The sequence below is a fragment of the Neoarius graeffei genome, chromosome 2, assembly GCF_027579695.1.
Source record: "Neoarius graeffei isolate fNeoGra1 chromosome 2, fNeoGra1.pri, whole genome shotgun sequence".
NCBI classification, from domain to species: Eukaryota; Metazoa; Chordata; class Actinopteri; order Siluriformes; family Ariidae; genus Neoarius; species Neoarius graeffei.
In genome coordinates, this window is record NC_083570.1 from 80,543,706 (window position 1) to 80,560,327 (window position 16,622).

A 16,622-nucleotide genomic window follows, 5' to 3' on the forward strand; every position below is an offset into this window, starting at 1 on the left:
GGGTCATGGACAGTCATGTAATTGTGGTTGTGCGCCATCCTACATGTCATTTTCCTTCCAAAAAAAAAACAACCAAGAGTGCTCTGAGAGCACAATATCCCCCGCTGGCAACTCTGCCATAACTCTGGTAAAATGCGACTGAATTGAATGAAATTGCACTATGTGAATTACGGACATATAACAAAGAATCCTGTCAAGTTTTGTGAAATTCCTCCAAAAATTGTGAGAGGAGTTGATTTCAGAAGGTGAGTATCCTTCCTGGGATGGACGGACGGATGGACATCGCCACGGCATAATGCCCCTTTGGGCCTTTCGGCCAGCAGGGGATAACAAAAATTGTGAGGGAGGTTGATTTCAGAAAGCAAGCACACCTTGATGAAATTGCCAAAGTAAAAGTTTGTTAATAATCAAGGGCATAACTCTGGTAAAATTTGCCCAAATTAAACAAAATTTCAATATGCGTATAACTGTCATATAACAAAGACTTTTGCCGAGTTTGGTGAAATTCCTCCACAAATTGTGAGAGGAGTTGATTTCAGAAGACCATACACCCTCATGAAATTGTCAAAGAACAAGTTATTTAATCACGGGTCAAAAGTCTGGTAAAATGTTCACAAACGAAATTTAATTGCAATATGCGTATTACCGACATATAACAAGGCCTTTTGCCAAGCTTCGAGAAATTTGTCCAAAATTTGTGAGAGGAGTTGATGTCAGAAGGTGAGCACACCTTCATGAAATTGTGAAAGTACCAGGTTGTTAATCAAGGGCCGCAACTCTGGTAAAATGCGACCGAATTGAACAAAATAACAATATGCGTACTACCGACATATAACAATGCCTCTTGCCAAGTTTGGTGAAATTCCTCCACAAATTGTGAGAGGAGTTGATTTCAGAAGAAAAACACACTCATGAAATTGTCAAAGTGTAATTTTGTTAATCGAGGGCTGTAACTCTGGTAAAATGCGACTGAAGTGAACGAAATTACAATATGTGTATTACTGACATAACAAAGAATCCTGCCAAGTTACGTGAAATTCCTCCAAAAATTGTGAGAGGAGTTGATTTCAGAAGGTGAACACCCTTTCCGGGACGGACAGATGGACATCGCCACAACATGATCCCCTTTGGGCCTTTCAGCCAGCGGGGGATATAAATCTTGTGCTTTAAGAAGATGGTTGAAGTACGTGTGTGTGTATGACTACTCATTTCCCCTCTAAAATCTTGACCTTGTCTCAAACATGTATGACCATTGCAGGCTGCACCAAATGTGATACAGTAAATGAATGTTTATTAAACAAGCATTTGGACATATCAAGTCACATTAGACATTAATTCTTGTGTGTGTGTGTACTTGGTACATATTGAGGACAAGAGCACTTTTTTTAACCAATAGAATTAGGATATTTTTGGGAAGTGAGGACATTTTGGCTGGTCTTCAATTATTCAAAGGGCTGTTTGAGGGTTAAGTCTTAGTTTTAGGGGTTAAATTAGAATCAGGTTACATTAGGGTTAGGGTAGGGGCCCATGGCCGGAACCAAGCCAATGGGTTGGGGCTGGAGGTCTATGCTCTAGGAGACCGAACATGACTAAGTCAAATTGGCAATTTTCAGAAATGGGCAAATTGGCATTGAGAAGTAAACACAGTTGAAAGCAAGCTCTGTGTAACTTGTAGCCTCTTATTTAGCTGGTTTGTTAAGCCAATGTTAAGTCTGTTTAGATTGGAACGCTGATTAAGCATAAGGTTTTGACAAATTATGAATCACAAACACACGTCTCGTAGTTTACAGCTCAGCTGTTCTGTCCAGCTGTACACACATACACACAGACGCACACAACCATACAGTCACAGTGTGCGGCCACGATCTTGACATTTTTTCACTGACAGTCCACAGAGTTAAAGGTTTTTCAGTAATTCTTTGTGAGTGGTTAACCTGGAATAGAGGACTTTCAGTGATGTCATAGATTTTTGTTTTTCACGCAGTGTCTGCCATATTGCCAAGAAAACAAAGAAACAGCTGTGACAGTTAATAATGAAAATTGAGATGACTGCGGTCAGTACAATCTCTCTGAAATGATTAGAAACGTATATTATACCAGCAGATCGCATTACATCCAAAAGCTGAAACATGCAGGCATCACAAATCCATATAATTTACCCACAAATATATTTATTTATTATTTGTTCTGCATGCTGCTCTCTCTCTCTCTCTCTCTCTCTCTGTGTATGCGCACCTGTGTGCATGTTCACTGCTTCAGATGGGTTAAATGCAGAGGAGGAATTTCACTGTGCATGAATGGACATGAAACAAAAATAAAGGCTTCTTAATTTATAAATACATATAAAGAATCAAATAAAAATATATTATTATTATTATTATTATTATTATTATTATATTGAGCATTGATTCCACTTGAACAGTGTTCGGCAAACCAGCTACTGGATCTGGGACACTACGACATTCCTGAACTGTTTAGTATTTGGGACTTTTAAATACACCGGAGATGCTAAAGGCTTACAAAAGTACAGATGCCTACCGATATTTCGAGGCGGGTTTCGTGCCGGAATGTTATGGGAAATTCCTGATAAAGAAAATGACCTTATTATGACAAAGGTAAGCTTTAGACCTCTAATAGTAATAAACAGGCCAGAGCCTAGATCTAGTATATTTATGTTGTTTAGCCTCGTCTACATTATTGGTACATAAACATGCTGCTCATCTTGCCAAGCATTAGGTCTAATAAAATATATCGCATCCAAAGCCCACATCCAGATACAGTGGGGCAAAAAAGTATTTAGTCAGCCACCAATTGTGCAAGTTCTCCCACTTAAAAAGATGAGAGAGGTCTGTAATTTTCATCATAGGTACACTTCAACTATGAGATACAGAATGGGGGGAAAGAATCCAGGAAATCACATTGTAGGATTTTTAATGAATTAATTGGTAAATTCCTCGGTAAAATAAGTATTTGGTCACCTACAAACAAGCAAGATTTCTGGCTCTCACAGACCTGTAACTTCTTCTTTAAGAGGCTCCTCTGTCCTCCACTCGTTACCTGTATTAATGGCACCTGTTTGAACTCGTTATCAGTATAAAACACACCTGGGGGCGTCGTGGCTCAGGTGGATAAGGCTCCATACCATAAATCCGGGGACCCGGGTTCGATTCCGGCCCGAGGTCATTTCCCGATCCCTCCCCGTCTCTCTCTCCCGCTCATTTCCTGTCTCTACACTGTCCTATCCAATAAAGGTGCAAAAAGCCCCAAAAAAATCTTTAAAAAAAAAAAGACATCTGTCCACAACCTCAAACAGTCACACTCCAAACTCCACTATGGCCAAGACCAAAGAGCTGTCAAAGGACACCAGAAACAAAATTGTAGACCTGCACCAGGCTGGGAAGACTGAATCTGCAATAGGTAAGCAGCTTGGTGTGAAGAAATCAACTGTGGGAGCAATTATTAGAAAATGGAAGACATACAAGACCACTGATAATCTCCCTCGATCTGGGGCTCCACGCAAGATCTCACCCCGTGGGGTCAAAATGATCACAAGAACGGTGAGCAAAAATCCCAGAACCACACGGGGGGACCTAGTGAATGACCTGCAGAGAGCTGGGACCAAAGTAACAAAGGCTACCATCAGTAACACACTACGCCGCCAGGGACTCAAATCCTGCAGTGCCAGACGTGTCCCCCTGCTTAAGCCAGTACATGTCCAGGCCCGTCTGAAGTTTGCTAGAGAGCATTTGGATGATCCAGAAGAGGATTGGGAGAATGTCATATGGTCAGATGAAACCAAAATAGAACTTTTTGGTAAAAACTCAACTTGTCGTGTTTGGAGGAGAAAGAATGCTGAGTTGCATCCAAAGAACACCATACCTACTGTGAAGCATGGGGGTGGAAACATCATGCTTTGGGGCTGTTTTTCTGCAAAGGGACCAGGACGACTGATCCGTGTAAAGGAAAGAATGAATGGGGCCATGTATCGTGAGATTTTGAGTGAAAACCTCCTTCCATCAGCAAGGGCATTGAAGATGAAACGTGGCTGGGTCTTTCAGCATGACAATGATCCCAAACACACCGCCCGGGCAACGAAGGAGTGGCTTCGTAAGAAGCATTTCAAGGTCCTGGAGTGGCCTAGCCAGTCTCCAGATCTCAACCCCATAGAAAATCTTTGGAGGGAGTTGAAAGTCCGTGTTGCCCATTGACAGCCCCAAAACATCACTGCTCTAGAGGAGATCTGCATGGAGGAATGGGCCAAAATACCAGCAACAGTGTGTGAAAACCTTGTGAAGACTTACAGAAAACGTTTGACCTCTGTCATTGCCAACAAAGGGTATATAACAAAGTATTGAGATGAACTTTTGTTATTGACCAAATACTTATTTTCCACCATAATTTGCAAATAAATTATTTAAAAATCAGACAATGTGATTTTCTGGATTTTTTTTCCTCATTTTGTCTCTCATAGTTGAAGTGTACCTATGATGAAAATTACAGGCCTCTCTCATCTTTTTAAGTGGGAGAACTTGCACAATTGGTGACTGACTAAATACTTTTTTTGCCCCACTGTATACATTTTAATGTTGCACAAAGCTTTCACACTAACCTGATATAAAATATTCTCCACACACGGGAATGTTTTGTTGGCATCCAATGTTTCCATTTAACTGCAGCTTGCCATGCTTCTCGTCTTTCTGGGTTCACTGGGAAGCAGTGAAAAGTTAAACCAGGCTTATCTCCACGTCTGTTATTACATCCAAAAGCACTACATGTCTCTGACATTGTTCTTTGAGATATAACTTCTACAAGTTTATCTGTAGATGTTGACTGAATTTGACTTACAAATCACTCATAAAAACCACATGAACTTCACATGTATTTCACATGTTACCACATGTGGAATACATGGTATCAGATTTTGTAACATGTGTTACTATGTAGAGCACAGGTGGAAAACATGTTACCACATGTGTAAAACATTCCCACATGTGATTCACATAAAATTGGGCCAAAACCACATGTTTCCCATGTGCAAATAACATGTTTCCCATGTGCAAAACCACATGTGGAATACATGGCACCAGATTTTGTAACGTGTTACCATGTAGAGCACATGTGGAAAGCGTTACCACATGTGTAAAACATTCCCACATGTGATTCACATAAAATTGGGCCAAAACCACGTTTCCCATGTGCAAAACACATTTTCCACATATTTCACGTGAGAAACCACATGTGAAGTTCATGTGGTTTTTCTGTAAGGGTAGTCTTGTGCCAGTTGTTGTCAAACACAAAGGTCACCAGGCAACGTGGCCACGTAAACAAATCCGTAGTTGCGATGACATCACATGAAGGCAACCACGATGTTGTGAACTTTTTGTTTTGTTCAATTTTGCTTTGTTTGTTAAAGAACATGATCTAACAGATTTGCCAAGGCAATCGGGGAAAAAGTCTTCAAGTAAGAGCCCTCCATCCCGGGACACATTAAAATTCTGAACATGCATTTTTTGGCATTTTTATGCGTATAAATGCACAATTTCTGCGTTAACACGATCCCTGTTGGCTAAGAGATTATATCAATTCTCAGAATTCTCACTCTACTCTTCACACAACGTGGAGCTTTGTAGACGCACTGACCTTTTGACAGTAAGGGAACCATCAAGGTCTTCTTTAGGTATTAACGCGAGAAATCTCAAATGCTATGAACACATGATAAACAGGTTAAACTATACAACTTAAAGAAATGTGAGGAATTGTTTTATGCATCACCAGCAGTGTCTCCTGATTGCTTTTTATCAGTATGATGCTTCTGCCAGTCATGAAGAAGTCGTCAAGGTAAATATGCCCTTATCATTGCCCAGAGCAGACAGTGTAAACTGACCCCTATATATGAATTGAGATATGGGGACCTTTATAAAATTCATGTAATTATGGCAAATTTCACCATCCCTCAATAGTTGCTTTGATCGTTTCCCTCCTGTGAGGTTAGAACATGGTTAAAAAAAAAAAGCTGGAGAACAGACAAGTATTCACCAGCTTAACTTGCTCTGAACTTGTTAATTTGAATCAACTTCCTTGTTGATTTCTTTCCAATGCTTTGATAACCATCCATCATTAAACATACTTCCAGATAGCTACAACGTGTAAACAAAACATGATTACAGCAAGTTACAATAAAGTCCAGACGGTCCAAGAAAGCACAGCTCAACACACAAGGTAATTGATAACACACTCTCCAGTGAACCCATGCTGTCATTAAATTGCTCTTAACAAGGCAACGTTGTCTCAACTCATACTTGAGATCTGAGAAGGAAGAGGCATCACTTTCAGAAAAGCCTGGCTAAGTGAGAAATCAGGCCAAACAGAGCAGAGCCTGATCTGGTGAACAAGGCATGTCATGAAGTCTCACACACACACTAGCCCTCTGGGCTTGGCACAGCGTGCTGAAAAAAGATGACAGGCTGAGTGCTGAACATCAGCCAAGGAGTTTGTGTGTGAGAGAGATTGAGAGATGGGTTGAAGGAAAAAAAAGAGAGGAGAGATGGAATTTGAGAGAAGAACAAGATGCCAGAAAAGTTCAATACCCAGGCTTAACACTTGGACAACAGCCTGTTAAGAGCAATATGAGGACATTGTTTACATCAGTTTCGTACAATCACATCACAACAGGATGTGTGTATTTGTTTGGAGGAGAAAGTAAGAAATCTTTAAATACAATGAAACAGTGGAAAATGGAAGAGTGAACATATGCCATGGTACACTGAAGATGTGGACAGCCTTCCAGAGAGAGAGAGAGAGAGAGAGAGAGAGAGAGAGAGAGAGAGAGAGAGAGAGAGAGAGGACAAGAAAAAAGTGGTGCAACAGGGATGCAGATGTAGTCCAATATTTTTCAGTGTTGACACTAAATGAGCCAGTAGTGCAGATTAAACCGTCTGCTTTCACTGGACTAACCTTTTAGGACAGGAGAACAAAACTCCTGCTCTATGCAAATGACCTGATGCTGATGTTCACAGCATATGGGCTATAGCATTTACGTTTAGCAGATGCCCTTATCCAAAGTGATTTACAGAAGTGCTTTGTAGTCTCTATCAAAAACATCCTCATGCTAAATCTCAGATGTCAGGTCCTGAGAATACCATTGCGTTTAAATCCTGTTAGGCAGGAGGCCTATGACAGCAAGAAAAGACAGATTAAAGAAGTGCTAACTCAAGTGCTTGGTGAAGAGGGAGGTTTGTTTGAAAGCAGCCAGTAACTCAGCTGTTTGGACAGCCAAGGGAAGTTTATTCCACCACCTGGGTGCCAGAACAGAGAAGAATCTTAATGCAGGTGTTCAGCATATCTTGGTAGCTGGTGGATGCAGTCGAGACATGCTCAAGGCTGGAAGGGAGTGTGTGAAAAGTGCCCTCAGGTAGATGGTACAGCCACTGCCAGTGGATGGAATGCAGCAAGGGGATGTGGGGGTGGTGTGGAAGAGCTTGTGGAGGTTGAAAACAATTTTTACAACAGCATTCTTGATCAACAGTAGGGGTCAGAGAGCATGCAGGGGCAGACCTGCCAGGAGTGAAATGTACAACCCCATTTCCAAAAAAAGTTGGGACACTGTGTAAAACATAAATAAAAAAACAGAATGTGAAGATTTGCAAATCATGGAAACCCTACATTTCATTGAAAATAGTACAAAGACAACAAATCAAATGTTGAAACTGAGAGGTTTTATTGCATTGTAAGAGAGTCCGGGTGCTAAACTGGCCTGCCTGCAGTCCAGACCTGTCTCCCACTCAAAACGTTTGGTGCATTATGAAGTGCAAAATATGACAAAGGAGACCCCGAACTGTTGAGCAACTGAAATTTTGTATCAGGCAAGAATGGGACAACATTTCTATTTCAAAACTACAGCAATGGGTCTCCTCAGTTCCTAAACATTTACAGAGTGTTGTTAAAAGTAGAGGTGATGCAACACAGTGATAAACATGCCCCTGTCCCTACTTTTTTGAAGCGTGTTGCTGACATCAAATTGAAAATGAACATATATTTTTCAAAAAACAATAAAATTTCTCAGTTTCAACATTTGATATGTTTGTACTATTTTCAATGAAATATAGGGTTTCCGAGATTTGCAAATCATCATATTCTGTTTTTATTTACAGTTTACATAGCATCCCAACTTTTTTGGAATTGGGGTTGTCGTAGTACAGTCTTGGAATGACAAATGACTGAACAGGCCTCTGTAGATAGTAATGGCTGGATCTTCCTGGTGTTGTAAAGGAGAAACCTGTATGACCTATACAGGTTAGCAGTGTGAGACAAGAAGGATAGTTGGTTGTCCAGAAATACTCTCAGGCTTTGTGCAGCGTCAGATGATGTGATTTCAGAGTTGTCTAGGGAAGTCACAAGATCTTTACTTGGGAATTATACACAAAATAGCCCATAATGGCAAAGTGAAAGAAGGTTTTTAGACATTTGTGCTAATTTATTAAAAATTAGTGCTGTCAAGCGATTAAAATATTTAATCACGATTAATGTCGCGACTGTCATAGTTAACTTGCGATTAATCGCAATTTAATCGCACATTTTTGTCACATGAAAAACCATTGTAATTCTCTTATCAGCATAAAAAAGTGAATGGGCTTGCTTTGTACCAATGTTTTGTTTTTTTATTGCAGAGCATAACATGTCTTGTCACAGCCACTGCAAAGTCGGGCTGGAGCCGCCGATGGGAAAACGAAACCTAAGCCGAGCACCGTGGCTCTTCGTCCCGAGGCGCGGGGCTAGCGCGCCCTGCCCGCGCTGGTTCTTTGGGGGGAGGGCAGAGGACTCTGGCTGTGCGGGGCATGGCATTACAGTCTAGCTGCTATCGTTTTTCTAAGCAAAGTCTCTGTTCCAAGTTCCTGGCAGTTTCAAAAGCTTATGAAAAACCTACATCATGTCACAGAGCATTAATCTCGCGATAAAAAAATTATCGCCGTTAAAATTGAGTCAACGCGATAATAACGCGACATTTTTGACAGCACTATTAAAAATCAAAATGTAAAATATCATATGTACACAAGTGTGCACACCCTTTGATATGACACCCAAAAATGAGCTGAGGTGCATTTAGTTTCCACTGATACTGCTTGAGATGTTTCCACAACTTAATTGGAGTCCACCTGTGGTAAATTCAATTGACTGGACATGACTGGGGATTGCCAACACCTGCCTATATAAGGTCCCACAATTGACAGTGCATGTCAGAGCAAACTCCAAGCCATGGGGTCAAAGGAATTATCTGCAGACCTCAGAAACAGGATTGTGTCAAGGCATAGATCTGGAGAAGGGTACAGAAAAATTGCTGCAGCTTTACAGGTCCCAAAGAGCAGAGTGGCCACCATCATTCAGAATCATCACCATCAGAATTGTCTTGGCCAGGCCTAAGGGTCCCATCTGCATCTCATCATTGCTGAGGAGTGTGCTCCCATCACCCAATCAAGCATCCAGCCAGAGCAGGTCATGATATATTTTTTTTACCATATTAACATGCCATTGTGTGTCATGCCTGATGTAAAGACTCTCGTCTCTGCGAGCCTACCACACAGATTTAATACTTGTCATTTTTAGGGCATACCTAACAACATGTTTTCTTTCTCTCCCCCCCCCCAATCTGTCCCTCTGAGTTACATGTTGATCCTGGGATTGAGATGCTGGCCTCTTCTGCCCCTCGGACCTGCTTGATCCATCCTGGTGCCCTGTGTCTGGTCGGAGTTTTATCGCCCCACTCCTGTGAAGGACGGCCCCATGAGGACAGTTGAGGGTTATACCTGTTAAAACTGTTAATATTATAGTCAGGCTGTCTGTTGTTGCCCAAATGAGGATGGGTTCCCTTTTGAGTCTGGTTCCTCTCGAGGTTTCTTCCTCATGTCGTCTGAGGGAGTTTTTCCTTGCCACCGTCGCCACAGGCTTGCTCATTGGGGATAGATTAGGGATAAAATTAGCTCATGTTTTAAGTCGTTCAAATTCTGTAAAGCTGCTTTGCGACAATGTTTATTGTTAAAAGCGCTGTACAAATAAACTTGATTTGATCATTCATAAATGGAAGACATTTGGAACCACCAAGAATCTTCCTAGACCTGGCCGCCTGGCCAAACTGAGAGATCGGGGAAGACGGGCCTTGGCCAGGGAGGTGAGCAGGAACCCGAGGGTCACTCTGACAGAGCTCCAGCGTATCCTTGTGGAGATGGGACAACCTTTCAGAAGATCAACCATCCAGGCAGCACTCCACAAATCAGGCCTTTATGCTAGAGTGGCCAGACGGAAGCCACTCCTTAGTAAAAGGCACATGACAGCCCGCTTGGAGTTTGCCAAAAGGCACTTAGAGGACTCTCAAACCATGAGAAACAAGATTCTCTGGTCTGATGAAACCAAAATTGAATTTTTTGGCCTGAATACCAAGCGTCACATCTGGAGGAAACCAGGCACCACTCATCTCATCTCATTCTCATCTCATTATTTGTAGCCACTTTATCCTGTTCTACAGGGTCGCAGGCAAGCTGGAGCCTATCCCAGCTGACTATGGGCGAAAGGCGGGGTACACCCTGGACAAGTCGCCAGGTCATCACAGGGCTGACACATAGACACAGACAACCATTCACACTCACATTCACACTTACGATCAGTTTAGTGCCACCAGTTAACCTAACCTGCATGTCTTTGGACTGTGGGGGAAACCGGAGCACCCGGAGGAAACCCACGCGGCGCTTTCCATAAGTTAAATCAAGAAAATCAAATTTACAGACAAAAATGTCACATTCTTATTGGTCAGACTTTGAAACAAGGCTTGAATGTAAGCAAAATACTACAAGTTTTGAGAGCTTCGCTGGCGAAGCTCGGCAGGTTTAGAATGAATAGGTCATGTATTTAGATAAATATCTTCGCAAGTTTTTTTTTTAATCATACAAGCATGATAAACATATTGACAGAAACTTTACACTTTCTTATGTGCCCACTGCCAAATAATATTATAGTTTTTAAATAACCTAAATTAGATGAAACATAAAACTTCTCACCTTCCTCAGTCTCACCGGACTCGGCGTGCTGAGAGCCCACTTCCGCATTCATAAAAAAAAAAAAAAGACTGTTCCCATGGTAACGGCAGGATAATCACTTCCACTCTTTCGGTTTCGAATGGTTTCTCTTTCACCAAGATTTACATTATCTTAAAATAGTACTTTCATAAACTACCATTATTATTGAATTTTTTGTATTGTTTACAGTATTTACATTTCAAGTAACTATAGGAAAATTTCCTTTCATTTGTAACTTAATTTCACTTATTTTTAACTCCTGTTTATTGCATTTTTTAACAGAATCAAAATGATTCCTAACATTCTGTGATGTTTGCATTATGTACCTTTTTTAAAATCAAAACTTGTTAAAGGTATCTATTATTTTCAGTTGTATATATTTCATAATATTAATCTTCAGAGTCGGCTGAATCTCATTTGTTACCTTTGTTGTATTTAGTAAAGATGTGTTCTGTGTTATAGGACTTGATTGCAGCAATTTGTATTTTGTTTTAAGTGCACTAGAAATTATAATTTAAGGTTTCTGCTTTTATTGCAGGAATTTGTAAAAGATTTTATTGATAATTACAGTGATTTGCAAAGTTCTGGTTAATGAATAAACTAAATTTAAACTTTGTTAGAGGATTTTATTAAGTTAGTAAATAAAATGTGTTAAATGCCTAATAAAATATAATTCACACAAAACAACCGCTTCAGGGCGGCACGGTGGTGTAGTGGTTAGCGCTGTCGCCTCACAGCAAGAAGGTCCGGGTTCGAGCCCCGTGGCCGGCGAGGGCCTTTCTGTGTGGAGTTTGCATGTTCTCCCCGTGTCCGCGTGGGTTTCCTCCGGGTGCTCCGGTTTCCCCCACAGTCCAAAGACATGCAGGTTAGGTTAACTGGTGACTCTAAATTGACCGTAGGTGTGAATGTGAATGTGAATGGTTGTCTGTGTCTATGTGTCAGCCCTGTGATGACCTGGCGACTTGTCCAGGGTGTACCCCGCCTTTCGCCCGTAGTCAGCTGGGATAGGCTCCAGCTTGCCTGCGACCCTGCAGAAGGATAAAGCGGCTAGAGATAATGAGATGAGATGAGACAACCGCTTCACAGGCACATGGCTCAACACAGGAGAGCCAGTTCCTCAGGCCAGGACTCTGCTGTCTATCTTCAGCTTAACAACAAAGGACACTCATTTCAGGATTGCAACGTACGCATTTTAGCCAGAGAGGATCGTTGGTATGAGCGAGGAGTTAAAGAAGCCATTTTTGTCAACCTGGAACGACCATCACTGAACAGAGGTGGTGGTCCAAGACATCATTTATCAGCCACCTACAATGCAGTCCTTGGCACACTTCCCAGACAACTGAATGCACACCAAAACCCAGCTGTTTTCAGTGACTCACAGGAGGACAGATGCCCCTTTTCCACCAAAGCAGTTCCAGGGCTGGTTCGGGGCCAGTGCTTAGTTTGGAACCGGGTTTTCTGTTTCCACTGACAAAGAACTGGCTCTGGGGCCAGAAAAAACGGTTCCAGGCTAGCACCAACTCTCTGCTGGGCCAGAGGAAAGAACCGCTTACGTCAGCGGGGGGGCAGAGTTGTTAAGACCAACAACAATAACAAGACCGCGAAAGATCGCCATTTTTAAGCGACGAGAAGCAGCAGCTGTACAAACGCGAAGTCATCCACTATTATTATTGTTGTTGTTGTTGCTGCTGCTTCTTCCGTGTTGTTTTTGCTTCGATATTCGCGCCAAGGTTTATGCAAATGTAGCGACGTAACTGACGTATACAGCGACATAATGACGTGGCTTCCCTTAGCACCGCGAGCTATGGAAAAGCAAACTGGTTCTCAGCTGGCTCACAAGTTGAACGAGTTGTGAACCAGCACCGGCCCCGAACCAGCCCTGGAACTGATTTGGTGGAAAAGGGGTAAGAGAGAACCAACAACCCATTGATCACCCCAACGACTCTCTAGGCTGTTCACACGCAGCCCCCAGTGACCCACACCAACAGGATGACTCAACGAAACCTTAGGATTGCTTTTCATCCACGAGAGGATAAATACCTGATACTCCCTATTAGTCAGACAGAACTGAAGAAGCCTTTTGGATGAGAGGTGAAACATCTTCAAGAATCTTCAAACAAGTCCAGTTGCTCTCTTTTACCACCCACAATTCACACTTATAATGAATGCTTTCTTTCATTTCTTTTTAAGGCTCAAATGCAGCTCCAGAAATCACCAGATTGCACCAAAAAAGATGAAATTTTCAAAATTTTTGTATTTTCTTGTGTCTTCTGTCACGTTCTTATTTGTCAAAACACTTAATTGTGTTTAATCATGCTATAATGGATTCCGTGTGGCTGAACTGCTTTTGACTCATCTTCCTGGCACTTCTAAATTTTGTTGTGCCAGGTCACCAAGCCAGTGGGTACAGGAGTAATTATTTACTTCTGGGAGCAGCTGATGGGGCTCTCCAAATCCACTCTACTGCATGGAGTGAGACCCCAAATCCCTGACGAGTTGAAGAGGAGATGCCAGAGATGAATATGAAGAGAGAGAAGGAGGAAATACAAACCATTTCTTCGCTCGATTGTAATGGGGAACATGAGGTCCCTGGCAAATAAGATGGACAAGCTCGGGGCACTGACAAGGACACAGCAGGAAATATCGGGACTGCAGTATTGTGTGTTTCACCGAGACATGGCTGCATGAACATATTTCGGACTCCAACTCCACCGTCCCAGGCTTTCAGACTACACAGGCTGACCGACCCAAGCAGTAAGAAGAAAGGGGAAGGGACTGCAGTGCTTGTGAACAACAGATGGTGTAATCCTGGGTATGTTACTCTGAGGGAGTGTTTCCGTCATCCAGATGACGGACTGTTAGCCGTGAGTTTGTATCTGTACTATCTGCCGAGGGAGTTCGCATGCGGCATTATTCTTGCTGTTTACATTTCACCAACAGCTGATGGCGAAATGGTGTGTGACAGCATCATCAGTTCAGTCACTTCCAGACTATAAACACAACACAACACAACACCCTAATGCCTTCATAGCGATTCCTGGAAACTTGAATCGTACTACTCTGTCTTCCGTACTTCCAATGTTTCAGCAATTTGTTAACTGTTCCACCAGAGACAATAAAACATTGGATTTACTTTATGCAAAGGAAACAGATGCATACAACTCCATGGCCCAGAAAAAAAAATACTCATAGATAGAGTTTAGATAGAACTTTATTGATCCCTTTGGGAGGGTTTGCTCAGGGAAATTAAAATTCCAGCAGCATCATTGCAGGATAAACAGAGAATAGAGAATAGAAAATAGAGAAAACTTCTAGATCAATTAAATTAAGTATTTACATATGCAAATATAAAAAAGAATAAAATATGGGAAAAGAAGAAAGAAAAAAATGTCCAGCAGGAGAGATATTGCACATTATATTGCACATTGTCTGGTATTGCTTATTGTTAGGCTAGGCTACTGCTCCTTCCCGTCCTCTGTCCTCCTGTTGCCCCTCCTCCCCCCCAGAGAGGAGTTGTACAGTCTGATGGCGTGAGGGACAAAGGAGTTTTTGAGTCTGTTCGTCCTGCACTTGGGAAGGAGCATTCTGTCATTGAACAGGCTCCTCTGGTTGCTGATGACGGTGTGCAGAGGGTGACTGGCATCGTCCATGATGTTCAGTAGTTTGTCCGTAGTCCTCGTCTCTGCCACCGTCACCAGAGAGTCCAGCTTCATGCCGACCACAGAGCCGGCCCGCCTGATCAGTTTATCCAGCCTGGATGTGTCCTTCTTGGATGTGCTGCCCCCCCAGCACACCACGGTGTAAAACAGGACACTGGCGACCACAGACTGATAGAACATCCACAGGAATTTCCTGCAGATGTTAAAGGACCGCAGCCTCCTAAGGAAGTACAGCCTGCTCTGTCCCTTCCTGTACAAGTGGTTGGTGTTGCAAGTCCCGTCCAGACTTGCAACACCATAGAAGCCTGCTACAGAGGTTCACTTACCCTGTAACTGGCACAAACACAAAGCACACCCAGATCAGCAACGCTTTACAACCCAATAAAATCATCAACTAGCATCAACAGAGTTAAGACACCTGTCTGGAACACTGCCACTATGAAACTAAAAGCCAGAGTCAGCCAGAGTGCTATCAGGCTCTTGACAGAGACGACTGGTTGGCACAGTATCTACTCACTGTTGCAGATCCAAAGCACAAACAGATCCAGAGTAAGTACATGTTCAGTGCATACAGCCTCACGTTTGTAAAGGGTAGACAATAAAACACATGGATGCTCAGAGAGGACGAAGTACATTCACACTGCATGAAAACTTCACTGGTAAAAATGTCTTGAGATATTTCGATAGCTAAATACCTTTGAACTCTAATCAGAACCCTTAATCAGAGGTCTCGTTCTGATAAACTACAGAACTTCCTCGATGAAGGGTGTATAACAATACTCACTATGTATGTCACAACTTCCATTATTATTGTTTCCATTATCATACAACTGTTATTAATTTGGGGAATATTATTGGGATGACCATTATTCGTGTTATTGTTGATTCTGATCCACTTTCCTCCCATGTTCTGGCAACATCATTCAAAATACAGTCATACAAAGAAAAGTTAAACTGAACTGAAAGAAAATATACCATGCATAATGGGTTCACTTCGTTTACATTTCTTTTAAAAAGCACACAGGCAAAAAAAAAGGAATGGGAAATGCAGTTTAAAAAAAGGGGAAAAAATGGTTGGTGCAAAAGAGCAATACTTTTTTTTTTTTAATTGGGCCACAAGTAAATTATATATACTAGAGCATCTCAAAAAAATTAGAATATTGTGAAGTTTTTTTTTCATAGTTTAATTCAAAAAGGTACACTTTCATATATTCTATATTCATTACACACAAAGTGAAATATTTTAAGCCTTTTTTGTTTGAATTTTGATGATTATGGCTGAGAGTGGCGGCACGGTGGTGTAGTGGTTAGCGCTGTCGCCTCACAGCAAGAAGGTCCGGGTTCGAGCCCCGTGGCCGGCGAGGGCCTTTCTGTGCGGAGTTTGCATGTTCTCCCCGTGTCCGCGTGGGTTTCCTCCGGGTGCTCCGGTTTCCCCCACAGTCCAAAGACATGCAGGTTAGGTTAACTGGTGACTCTAAATTGATCGTAGGTGTGAGTGTGAGTGTGAATGGTTGTATGTGTCTATGTGTCAGCCCTGTGATGACCTGGCGACTTGTCCAGGGTGTACCCCGCCTTTCGCCCGTAGTCAGCTGGGATAGTCTCCAGCTTGCCTGCGACCCTGTAAAACAGGATAAAGCGGCTATACGGCTCGAAATTCACAGTGGTCCGGTCGCCCGAGGCGACTTAATTTGTCATTTGGCGGGTAATTCCTGTCACTAGCCAGCCCGGCTGGCTAGTTGAAAATAAAAAATATATATGAAGCGAAGATTCAGACACACCGTCAACTAAAGCCGCCACATATTAAGCGTGTGCCGTGTCTGTGTTAATCGATGTGTTTATCGGCAGGACGGAAAATACTGAAGAATTTCGAATCATATCGTGTACGAGTCAGGCTGTCGGT

At 42.2% G+C, this 16,622-nt stretch overlaps 1 protein-coding gene across 6 annotated transcripts in view; it reads right to left on the reverse strand.

The window, feature by feature from the left end:
• The window catches only part of banp (BTG3 associated nuclear protein), a 152,375-nt gene that overhangs the window by 10,863 nt on the left and 124,890 nt on the right, over nt 1-16,622 (reverse strand). Inside the window, exon 14 of one of the 6 annotated variants that reach the window (XM_060915038.1) lies at nt 14,435-15,055. The exons of the other annotated variants lie outside the window; for them this stretch is intronic. Within the exon in view, the coding sequence (XP_060771021.1) occupies nt 15,041-15,055 (15 nt within the window). The 3' untranslated portion in view covers nt 14,435-15,040. Of the gene's footprint in view, nt 1-14,434; nt 15,056-16,622 lie in introns of those variants that run through there. 6 annotated transcript variants of the gene reach the window in all.